Source organism: Penaeus vannamei, chromosome 2 (assembly GCF_042767895.1).
Source record: "Penaeus vannamei isolate JL-2024 chromosome 2, ASM4276789v1, whole genome shotgun sequence".
Taxonomy (NCBI): Eukaryota; Metazoa; Arthropoda; class Malacostraca; order Decapoda; family Penaeidae; genus Penaeus; species Penaeus vannamei.
In genome coordinates this window covers 42,509,366-42,520,574 of record NC_091550.1, presented here as the reverse complement: position 1 = coordinate 42,520,574, position 11,209 = coordinate 42,509,366, and the positions used below count along the sequence as shown (strand labels likewise).

The 11,209-nt window shown below is 41.3% G+C and overlaps 3 protein-coding genes across 3 annotated transcripts; 1 reads left to right on the top strand and 2 right to left on the bottom strand.

Annotated features, from left to right (window-relative positions):
- Positions 1-1,488: 1,488 nt before the first annotated feature.
- Positions 1,489-2,429, bottom strand: LOC138863342 (cuticle protein 7-like). Its single transcript, XM_070127550.1, has 2 exons — positions 2,394-2,429; positions 1,489-2,148 (listed from the first exon to the last, which is right to left on the bottom strand). The coding sequence occupies exons 1-2, from the start codon at positions 2,403-2,405 to the stop codon at positions 1,756-1,758; spliced, it is 405 nt and encodes a 134-aa protein (XP_069983651.1). The 5' UTR covers positions 2,406-2,429; the 3' UTR covers positions 1,489-1,755.
- Positions 2,430-6,188: 3,759 nt separating this feature from the next.
- On the bottom strand, positions 6,189-8,179 carry LOC113828493 (cuticle protein 7-like). Its single transcript, XM_070127537.1, has 2 exons — positions 8,073-8,179; positions 6,189-6,898 (listed from the first exon to the last, which is right to left on the bottom strand). The coding sequence occupies exons 1-2, from the start codon at positions 8,082-8,084 to the stop codon at positions 6,488-6,490; spliced, it is 423 nt and encodes a 140-aa protein (XP_069983638.1). The 5' UTR covers positions 8,085-8,179; the 3' UTR covers positions 6,189-6,487.
- A 368-nt stretch (positions 8,180-8,547) lies between these two features.
- Positions 8,548-9,397, top strand: LOC113828506 (cuticle protein 7-like). Its single transcript, XM_027381489.2, has 2 exons — positions 8,548-8,574; positions 8,715-9,397. Exons 1-2 carry the CDS (start codon positions 8,569-8,571, stop codon positions 9,126-9,128), a joined length of 420 nt encoding a protein of 139 aa, XP_027237290.2. The 5' UTR covers positions 8,548-8,568; the 3' UTR covers positions 9,129-9,397.
- Positions 9,398-11,209: the final 1,812 nt, after the last annotated feature.

The window sequence follows — 11,209 nt, the reverse complement described above, 5'->3', positions numbered from 1 at the left end:
ATCGATTATGATATTGATAATGATGAAGGATATAATACTTGTGATGATAAAGGCAACGACAACAGTGACTAGATATGAAGTAGAAAAAGAGCAAAGAGAAGGGGACGAAGATGGAGAGCAGGTGAACAGGAAGGCGAGGAAAGGAGACTAAGAAAAGAAGAAAGGAAGGAGAAAAAAGAACTAGACGGAGACTAAGCAAAGAAGAACAAGGAGACTAAGGAAAGAAGAACAAGGAGAAAAAAGACAAACAAGGAGACTAAAGAAAGAAAGAAGGAGAACAAGGAGACTGAGGAAAGAAGAACAAGAAGGAGAAATAAAGAACAAGGAGACTAGGGAAAGAAGAATAAGAAGGAAAAAAAAGGAGAGATGGAAAGCGAGAGTAAGAGATTCCAAGCACTTTCAAGAAGGCTTTGATCCCTGTTCCGATTCCGCCGCCAGAGAGCAGCTGCGGAGCGACGACGCGAGTGCTTGTGGCGAGCGACTCGTCCTCCGTCAAGTGAGAAGCGGCGTTTTAGTGAATAATTTTTGTTATTCTGAATCATTATAGAAATAAAGTACTCGTTTTCCCTGCTCTAAAAACTATCTAACTGTTTGTAGTAAGCAACTAGTCCTCCGTCAAGTGAGAAGTGGCGTTTTAGTGAATCATTTTTGGTATTCTAGGTCATTGTATATATAAAGTACTCGTCTTTCTCGCTCTTAAAGGCATCCAGATGTTCGCGGGGCTCTGCCAGCGTGAAAGAGCTAGTTTCGTTCTTCCCGTTTTATTTGTTTTGGTTTGAGGGGGAACGTTATTTCAATTTTGTTTGTCTTATGTGCTCAGCCTCCTTATATATATATATATATATATATATATATATATATATATATATATATATATATATATATATATATACACACACACACACACACACACACACACACACACACACACACACACACACACACATATATATATATATATATATATATATATATTGATGTCTCATGGTCTGAAAGCCACCCAGTTTGTCACAAAGTCCTCAGCCACAGTACTGTCCGAACTAGCGTCACACAAAACTAACGCCATTTTTCTGTGAGGGAAGAATGGCAATATTTGTAGTAATTGAACTAATAACGAAGGCAATGATTATGATAATGATAATACCAATAGTGATGATAATGATGCTATTTATTAAAATCATTAATAATGTGAGAACATCTTATCCTACAGCTGGATTCTCAGCGATCAGCAAGTGCAAGCAGCACCGGCGAGGATAACTGCTTGTTGGCTTGTAATACTCAAACATTTATGAGAAATTGCGACGAGAGTTCTTGGTGAGAGAGAGACAAAAAAAGGAAAAGCAAAACACGTCTTTGTCGATGCTCGAAGCGGACGTCCAGCCACGCGAGAGGCCATTGACAGAATCTCAGTAAAAAGGAATGGACGAAAGTAACAAAGGGCTTTCAGAGAGGCAAACAGAGAAGGAAATTCGTATAAAAAATGTTTTATCGAGTAACCTTTATTGACAAGAGCAAATTACAGCGACTAGAAGACGACTCACTTGTGAAAACATGAACAGGACGAGTCAGCAATGTTGCAATGAATTTCCATGTGGAGGTAATGAGGCTGAAGCACAGGAAGCACCCTGGTTCTGCCTTGTGCCTTTGGCGTGAATTTAATGATGCTTGGGCTTGAAAAGTCTTCCTTTGGCGTCGGATATTTGGTGAGCAAGGAGCTTTTGGCAGAGCCGCCTGTGCCTTGAGGATGGAAGGGTCTTATGCATGTGGGTGGGGAGGAGGAGGAGGGTAGGAGGGGGCGGGGGCGTGGTAGGATGGAGGGGGATGGTAGGGGGCGGGGGCGGGGTACGAGGCCTCTCCCTCGTAGGCGACGTTGGCGACGTAGCCGTTGTCGTGATCGGCGGTGAATTCGACGATCTCGGTTCGGCCGTCGGGAAGAGCCACGCTGTAGGATCCGGAGGTGACGTGACCGTCGCTGGTCTGGGCGTGGGCGTAGTCGTTGCCCGAGTAGGGGTCCCTGACGGCGTAGCTGAAGTCGAAGGGCATTCCTGGCTGCTTGTAGGTCGGGTGAGGAGCGTGGTAGACGGGAGGATGGTCGGGACGGGGGACGGCGGAGGCCAGAGCCGCGAGGGCGCCCACCAGGAGGATCAGCTGCAGGAGGGAAAAGGGAATTCTAAGATAAAATAGCATTCTTGAAGAATAGCACAATAATGAATAAGGGCGAAAGATACTTTCCAGGAGCACCACGAGAACTGTCGCTTAACTGCAGAAAATCTTTCATATTATGTATTTTTGGAGGGAAATAGTCTGATTCTAAGGACCAAATGCCGTAACAGAAACTTTTTTTTAGCTCGAAGGCCTGAAATATCTGTCCTTTTCCCCCCAAAGCTACTCACTTTCGCAGACATGTTGGTGTTGGTTGCAGAGGAGCTGAGCGAGCTATGATGCTTGGCTGGAGGAGGAAGCCCCTTTTATACTCATCATGGGAGCTGTGACGTCACTGTTACGAACACGAGATACTGCAAAGGAAAATGACGTTAATTATAGTGACGTGAAAGCAGTTACAGAATGTCAAATAAAGAATTTCAGCAAAAAAAATATTTTAGCAACATATTGTGATGCTAATACTGCCAGGTAAGTTCTGAATTTATTATATATATATATATATATATATATATATATACATATATGTCTATATATATATATATATATATATATATATATATATATATATATATATATATATATCTCATACATTATAAAAGGTGATGTAGAAATAATGAAATTACTTATGAAGACGTGGGCTATTATGAGATACTGATGATGCTGAGAACAGTAATATGGTTAACAGTATTCACAACTGATACTCTTGATGATTCTGACTGTTCTTGATAGTGATAATGAATATCTATCATGATACTGATATGATTATGGAAACAAAAATTTTCTTTAATATTTAGATTGTAACAATAATAATAGTGATAATAACGATGGTAGTAACGGTAATGATATTGAATTACGAAAATGGCAATAACAGAAATTTGCGAAGCATATATATATATATGTATATGAATATATATATATATATATATATATATATATATATATATATATAGTTTTGCATAAACTTTATTTCTTATCAGATTAATAGGATAAAAAGATGTCTCTATACATCTGGTGATAATTGTAATAGATATGATAAAACTACTTTATACTAATAATAATCAACATCATCTTCCTTATCATCATTTTCATTATTAGTATCATTACCATTGCCATTATTGCTATTATCATTAGCTTTATAATCACAGTTAATGTTATCATTATCATTATTATTACTTTCATTATCATTGTTATTCATATTATTACTATTACTATTATTAGCATTATCATTATCACTACTATTGTTCCTTTCATCCTCATCATTATTACCATTATCATTACCATCGTTATCATAGTAATCATTATTATTATATCATCATTACTGTTGCTGTTACAGTCATCACCATCATTATCTTCCTAATGATCACAACTGAGCCTGAGATTCATTTGAAGAACCTCATATTTATAAGGTCAGACGAAGAAAACTAAAAAATGGACGATGAAGGAGGAGGAGGAGAGAGAGGAGGAGGAGGAGGAGGGGGGCGAGGAGGAGAAGGAGGAGGAGAGAGAGGAGGAGGAGGACGAGGAGGAGAAGGAGGTGGGGGAAGAGAAGAAAGAGGAGGGGGAAGGGGAAGAAGAGGAGAAGGAGGAGGGGGAAGAGGAGGAGGGGGGAAAGAAGGAGGAGGGGGAAGGGGAAGAAGAGGAGGTGGACGAGAAAGAGGAGGGGGAAAAGGAGGAGGAGGACAAAGAGGAGGGGAAGGAGAAGGAGGAGGGGGAAGAGGAGGAGGAGGAGAAAGAGGAGAGGGAAGAGGAGGAGGAGAGAGAGGAGAAGAAGGAGAATGAAGAGGAAGAGGAGAGGGAAGAATGCTCTCTAGCACTTTCAAGAATGTTTGATCCTTGTGGTAATTCTGTCGTCTGAGAACAGCTGCTGAACGAGGAGCGTTTGTGGCAAGCAGCTGTGAGAAGCCACATCGTCGCGAACCATTTTTGACTGTAAATCAATATACAAATAAGATATTCATTTCCACGGCTCTTAAAAGTAACCAGACCTATTTGCGGATTTTGTCAGCGTGAACGACCTCGTTTCGCTGTTCCCGACAGGTATCATTAGGGCGAGTTGAGCGCCTTTTTGGTCTCCGCTGTGTAGTGTTTACGTTTTCTTTGCTCCAATTTGAGTGTTCATTTATGTACATCTTACATGCTCGTTTTTTTTCCTCAATATTCGTGTTTTATCGCCCGAAAGCCACCCGGCTAACTAAAGAAAATTCCTTTAATCAGGAAATAGATAAATTGCAGTCTGCGGCTGCGTGCAGCGCCGTCACCCCCGTCCAAAAAAATGATTTATTTTCCGCTCGTGCGCCGGTGCGTGTCCGCTCGCGCCGCCAGAGCCTCGAAAACTACTCTGTGCGGTCCGTCGGTCGCGGGAAAAGGACCTTTATTACTCCGTCGGGATCTGTACCTCTTTCTCTGCCTCCGACTTTGATGTAAGAGTTCGCCTTCCAAGAGATACTCGAGGATCCGCACCTCCGAAGTATCCTCCATCTCAAAAATTTTTTTTTTTTTTTTTTTTTTTTTTTTTTTTTTTTTTTTTACCAGAGGTATCTTAGGCAATTGGAGGCGATCCGGATCCAGGATTTTCTTTCAATGATTCATTAGCATTGCGGGATAAGGAAACACGGTCGTATCCAGCGTACTTGAGAAAGAGGTAATTTTGATGTAGTTCTTAAAGAATATTTTTATTGCATCAGTGACCCTATTGCCTTGGCGGAGATATGCTGAGTGTTTCTCGCTTTAATTACTTATTCTGTATTTACTGTTTATTCTTGGTGTTGGTTAACGCCCACGCCCCCGCTACGATCAAAAGGGTTGTTCGTTTGTATTTTTCTGTCCACGTTTGAACTCTGCACACCTTGTAGAAACATCCATAGAGCGAACTGAACCCAAATGAATATAACATTCGCCGAAAGATCCTTTACTCAAAACAAATAATTTCCTTACAAACTCGTGTTCCCAGCCATCCTACGAGTAAAGTCTGTCACTGGTCATGAGGTTGAACCTAATATATTTATTTGCTCAGACTCAAGACATCTGAACGACATAAAATAACTGGTCACTCTGCTTCCGGCAACCTGAAAAGGGGTAATTAAAGTCAGAGCATCTTTAGTTGAACTCTAATTACTGACCTTCGCTAATGAACATCCAAGCTCTACTCTATCACCCAGGTTCCCGTACCAGTTGTGGACGCTCAGTCGGAAGGAAGGAGAATAATCTTACGATCTTGCTTTTGCTCACCTCGTCCATGGCGACGCACGGGATATGTTATCTCCCTTTTAGAATTAGACAACAAAATACAGCACACGTTTCTGTCTTTCCTTCAGCCCTTCTTCCACGCTTCATTCACGCCTATTTATAGAACATTCACGGTTCCCGAAGCCATTGATCGGGTGGTAGCAGCGAGAGCTAGGCCAGAGAACCATACTTTGACACTGTGGACGTTCTCCCTGATTCAAAACAACACTATTTTCCTCTCCTTGGCCTCGGCCCACTACATTAATCACGTTCCTATAGGCACAACCAATAAGTAAACTTCTTTAAGACAATGACCGTCTAGGAGCCTCAGACGGTTATTCAAAGAAAGAATTACACTTCAACAAATTTTTAAAACGGCTATTCCTTCCCAAATTAAAATGATTTACATACATCGATGGGGTGTCTCTTGAAGTCCCCATCCTCCCTTCCTCAGCTACACCCCTGTCAAGAGAGAAAGAAAAAAAGAATGAAAGAAATAAACATCGCTAACACACATCTGAAGCGAGGGGCAGCCGGAACATCTTATCTGACAGCTGGACTCTCGCACGATCATTTTCAGAATTAAGCACGTGGTACCGGTGAGGCGTCGAACAAAGATAAAATATGATGATAGTAAAGAAAGGAAGAACCTGTCTTTGTTGATGCTTGAACGGACGTCCAACCGCACACAAGATCAGTGGGAGAATCAACAGAAACAAACGGAAACAACAAAGAAACTCAGATAGGAGAGAAAGAAATACAAAGGCAATAGGTTAGGCTTTCTAATGAAAAGGAAACTGTCTCATTGATCTGCTTTTATTCATATCTGTAAGATGCAATGGCTAAAGAGCTCACTGACGCTGGCTCATTTGTGAAAATATGGACAGGACGTGTGGGCAATGGAAGCAACAAACATTGCAATGGATTTTCAGGTGAGGGTAGTGAGGCGCGTACTGTCGAAGCGCAGGGAGCTTGCACTGACTTTTGTGTGAAATTTGATGGTGAGGCTTGAGCTTGGAAACTCCTTCCTTTGGCGGTGGATATTTGGTGAGCAAAAAGCTTTTGGCAGAGTCGCCTGTGCGTTGAGGATGGACAGGTCTTATACGTGCGGGTGGGGTGGGGGAGGAGGGTAGGAGGGGGCGGGGGCGTGGTAGGAAGGAGCGGGGTGGTAGGAGGGAGGGGGGTGGTAGGGGGCGGGGGCGGGGTGCGAGGCCTCTCCCTCGTAGGCGACGTTGGCGACGTAGCCGTTGTCGTGATCGGCGGTGAATTCGACGATCTCGGTTCGGCCGTCGGGAAGAGCCACGCTGTAGGATCCGGAGGTGACGTGACCGTCGCTGGTCTGGGCGTGGGCGTAGTCGTTGCCCGAGTAGGGGTCCCTGACGGCGTAGCTGAAGTCGAAGGGCATTCCTGGCTGCTTGTAGGTCGGGTGAGGAGCGTGGTAGACGGGAGGATGGTCGGGACGGGGGACGGCGGAGGCCAGAGCCGCGAGGGCGCCCACCAGGAGGATCAGCTGCAGGAGGGAAAAGGGAATCCCAAGATAAAATTCTTATTCTTGAAGAATAGCACAATATTGAATAACGACGAAAGGTACTTTGCAAGAATCTAGGGATATCACGAGCGCTGCCGATTTTAACTGCAGAAAACCCTTCTTTCATATTATGGAGATTTTTTTAAAGGGGGAATAACAAAAGGTTTAATTCTAAGGACCAAATGCAGTGGTGGAATACCTCGTGCTTCTGAGTCTGTCCTGTTGCTACACCACCGACTGTCTCATCTTGGTGATGATTAGTGAACGATGCGATAATAGGAAAATGTTGCGTGGAGGAATATGGCGACGAAGGAAAGGTGGACAGAGATTAGAGGCTGACGGGAACTGAGAGAGAGAGAGAGATGAATGGATAGGCAGGCAGGTAGGTAGGTAGAGAGAGCGAGAGAGATAAATGGGTAGGCAGGTAGATAGGTATATATAGAGAGATAAATGGATAGGCAGGCAGATAGATTGAGAGATAAATGGATAGGCAGGTAGATAGATAGATTGAGAGATAAATGGATAGACAGGCAGATAGGTACACAGATAGAGAGATAAATGGATAGGCAGGCAGATACGTAGATTGAGATAAATAGATAGGCAGGCAGATAGGTAAATATATATAGAGAGAGATAAATGGATAGGCAGGCAGATAGGTAGAGAGAGCGATAAATGGATAGGCAGGCAGATAGGTAGATATATTAATAGATAAAGTGGTATGCCAGCAGATAGGTAGATAGATAAATGGATAGGCAGGCAGATAGGTAGATATATATAACGAGATAAATGGATAGGCAGGCAGATAGGTAGATAGAGATAAATGGATAGGCAGGCAGATTGGTAGATAGAGATAAATGGATAGGCAGGCAGATAGGTAGATAGATAGATAGAGAGAGATAAATGGATAGGCAGGCAGATAGGTAGATAGATAGAGAGAGATAAATGGATAGGCAGGCAGATAGGTAGAGAGAGATAAAAGGAAAGACAGGCAGATAGGTAGATAGAGAGAGAGAGAGAGATAAATGGATAGGCAGGTAGATAGGTAGATAGACACAGAGAGAGAGAGAGATGAAAGGATAGGCAGGCAGATAGATAGACAGAGAGAGAGAGTGAGAGATATTTAATAGACTGAAAGTTTTTCCCTGAAGTTACTCACTTTTGCAGACATGTTGGTCGCAGAGGAGCTGAGTCAATTGTGATGCTCAGTTGAAGGAGGATGTCCCTTTTATGCGCATCACTAGAAAGGAAGTTGTGACGTCAGTATTACGAACAGTGGATACTGCAAAGGCATATAACTTTAATAGCGGTAATGTGAAAGTAACTTTACAAGAGCATCATAGTCTTTTCCAAGAATAGTGAAGTCAAAAATTAGATAATGACAATGATTTTAAGTAAACATGGCAATTTGCACAACACGTGTCATTTAAATTATATCAAACGTCAGTATTGTTAACGTTATTTATAAAAAAGCTTTTAAAATTCCTGTTCGTCAGAGTTATTTTATTAGCATCATTAGAATCTCACCCGCTGTCGCTAAAAGCCCTAAACATAATAATAACGCCACAATTTCCATCTTTTCTGCACGTATATAAAGAGCTCCTTCCCCTAAGGTGTATCACAATTCACTGAGCTCCTCCGCGACCAAGATCAACATGAGAGTTCGTAGTTTTCCATCAGGCTATCCATCTACTTCCAAAATTATGATATTTTTATATGTTTACTTCATACACTTTTATTTTTTGCGTTTCTAGCAGGTTCACAATGAGATTTGTGAATTCATTAGCCTTATCTCCTGCAGCTGATCCTCCTGGTGGGCGCCCTCGCGGCTCTGGCCTCCGCCGTCCCCCGTCCCGACTCTCCTCCCGTCTACCACGCTCCTCACCCGACCTACAAGCAGCCGGGAATGCCCTTCGACTTCAGCTACGCCGTCAGGGACCCCTACTCGGGCAACGACTACGCCCACGCCCAGACCAGCGACGGTCACGTCACCTCCGGATCCTACAGCGTGGCTCTTCCCGACGGCCGAACCGAGATCGTCGAATTCACCGCCGATCACGACAACGGCTACGTCGCCAACGTCGCCTACGAGGGAGAGGCCTCGTACCCCGCCCACGCCCCCTCCTATCACCCCCCACCCTCTTACCACGCCCCCGCCCCCTCCTACCACCCTGCCCCCTCCTACCCTCCTCCCCCACCCCACCCACACACATAAAACCCATCCATCCTCAACGCACACACGGTGCTGCCAAGAGGCTTTGCTCACGTAATATGCAACACCTTAATGAGCGTCCAAGCTCAAGCTCAGACCACACCGTCAAAGCTCACACAAAAGGCCTGTGCTGCGACCGAGAGCGCCTCATTACCTCCACGTGTAAATCCATGACATGTGCAACATTAATATACGTCCAGCCTTTGTTTTCGCAGGTGAGGTAGTGTCTATGGATCTTCTTTTCGCTGTATTTTACAATTGTAAATAAAAGCAAGATGATAAAAAAAAAAAATCGTTTTTTTTCTATGTAAAACCAAACCAGACATGGCATTGCTTCTTTCTATGTATACAAACATACATATATATATATATATATATATATATATATATATATATATATATATATATATATATATATATATATATATATATATATATATATATATATATACATACACACACACACACACACAGACACACACACACACACACACACACACAGACACACACACACACATACATATATATATATATATATATATATATATATATATATATATATATGTATGTATATGTATATATGAAAATATCGCAATCTTTCTTGCTTCCTTGTCAGCTTCTCTAATTTCTTTTTTTTACTCCCATATATTTCTTTTGACTTCGACTCTTGCATTAGTCCCGCATGTGACTAGACATCCACTTCAAGCATCATCAAAGTCACGTTCTTCCCTCCCTTCCTATTCTCCTTTTCTCTTCAAGAGCTATGATTGCAATAACTCTTGTTCCTTCGTTTATCACCACTATTCGTTTTTTTTTTCTTGGAATGCATTTCTTGGCGTCAGTTGCAGATAGAAATGTTGCACAATTATTTTTATTCTTGTTATCATCTCTAAATAACAAGCCGTTACCCTCGCTGCTGTGGCTGACTCCTGATCGTACGAGATAAGAGGTTCTATAAGATGTTCTTTAAGATAAGATGTTCTGCAAGATGAAATATTCTGCAAGATATGTTCTGAAAGATAAGATGTTCTGCAAGATGAAATGCTCTATAAGATAAAATGTTCTTTAAGATAAGATGTTCTTTAAGATAAGATGTTCTTTAAGATAAGATGTTCTTCAAGATAAGATGTTCTTTAAGGTAAGATGTTCTTTAAGATAAGGTGTTCTTTAAGATAAGATGTTCTTTAATTAAGATGTTCTTTAAGATGAGATGTTCTTTAAGGTAAGATGTTCTTTAAGGTAAGATATTCTTTAAGGTAAGATGTTCTTTAAGGTAAGATGTTCTGTAGGGTAAGATGTTCTTTAAGGTAAGATGTTCATTAAGATAAGATGTTCTTTAAGGTAAGATGTTCTTTAAGATAAGGTGTTCTTTAAGATAAGATGTTCTTTAATTAAGATGTTCTGCAAGATAAGATGTTCTGCAAGATATGTTCTGTAAGGTAAGATGTTCTTTAAGATGAGATGTTCTTTAAGGTAAGATGTTCTTTAAGGTAAGATGTTCTTTAAGGTAAGATGTTCTGTAGGGTAAGATGTTCTTTAAGGTAAGATGTTCTTTAAGGTAAGATGTTCTGTAAGGTAAGATGTTCTTTAAGATGAGATGTTCTTTAAGGTAAGATGTTCTTTAAGGTAAGATGTTCTGCAAGATAAGATGTTCTTTAAGATGAGATGTTCTTTAAGGTAAGATGTTCTTTAAGGTAAGATGTTCTTTAAGGTAAGATGTTCTTTAAGGTAAGATATTCTTTAAGGTAAGATGTTCTTTAAGGTAAGATTTTCTTTAAGATGAGATGTTCTTTAAGGTAAGATGTTCTTTAAGGTAAGATGTTCTTTAAGATGAGATGTTCTTTAAGGTAAGATGTTCTTTAAGGTAAGATGTTCTTTAAGGTAAGATGTTCTTTAAGGTAAGATGTTCTGTAGGGTAAGATGTTCTTTAAGATGAGATGTTCTTTAAGGTAAGATGTTCTTTAAGGTAAGATGTTCTTTAAGATGAGATGTTCTTTAAGGTAAGATGTTCTTTAAGATGAGATGTTCTTTAAGGTAAGATGTTCTGTAGGGTAAGATGTTCTTTAAGATGAGATGTTCTTTAA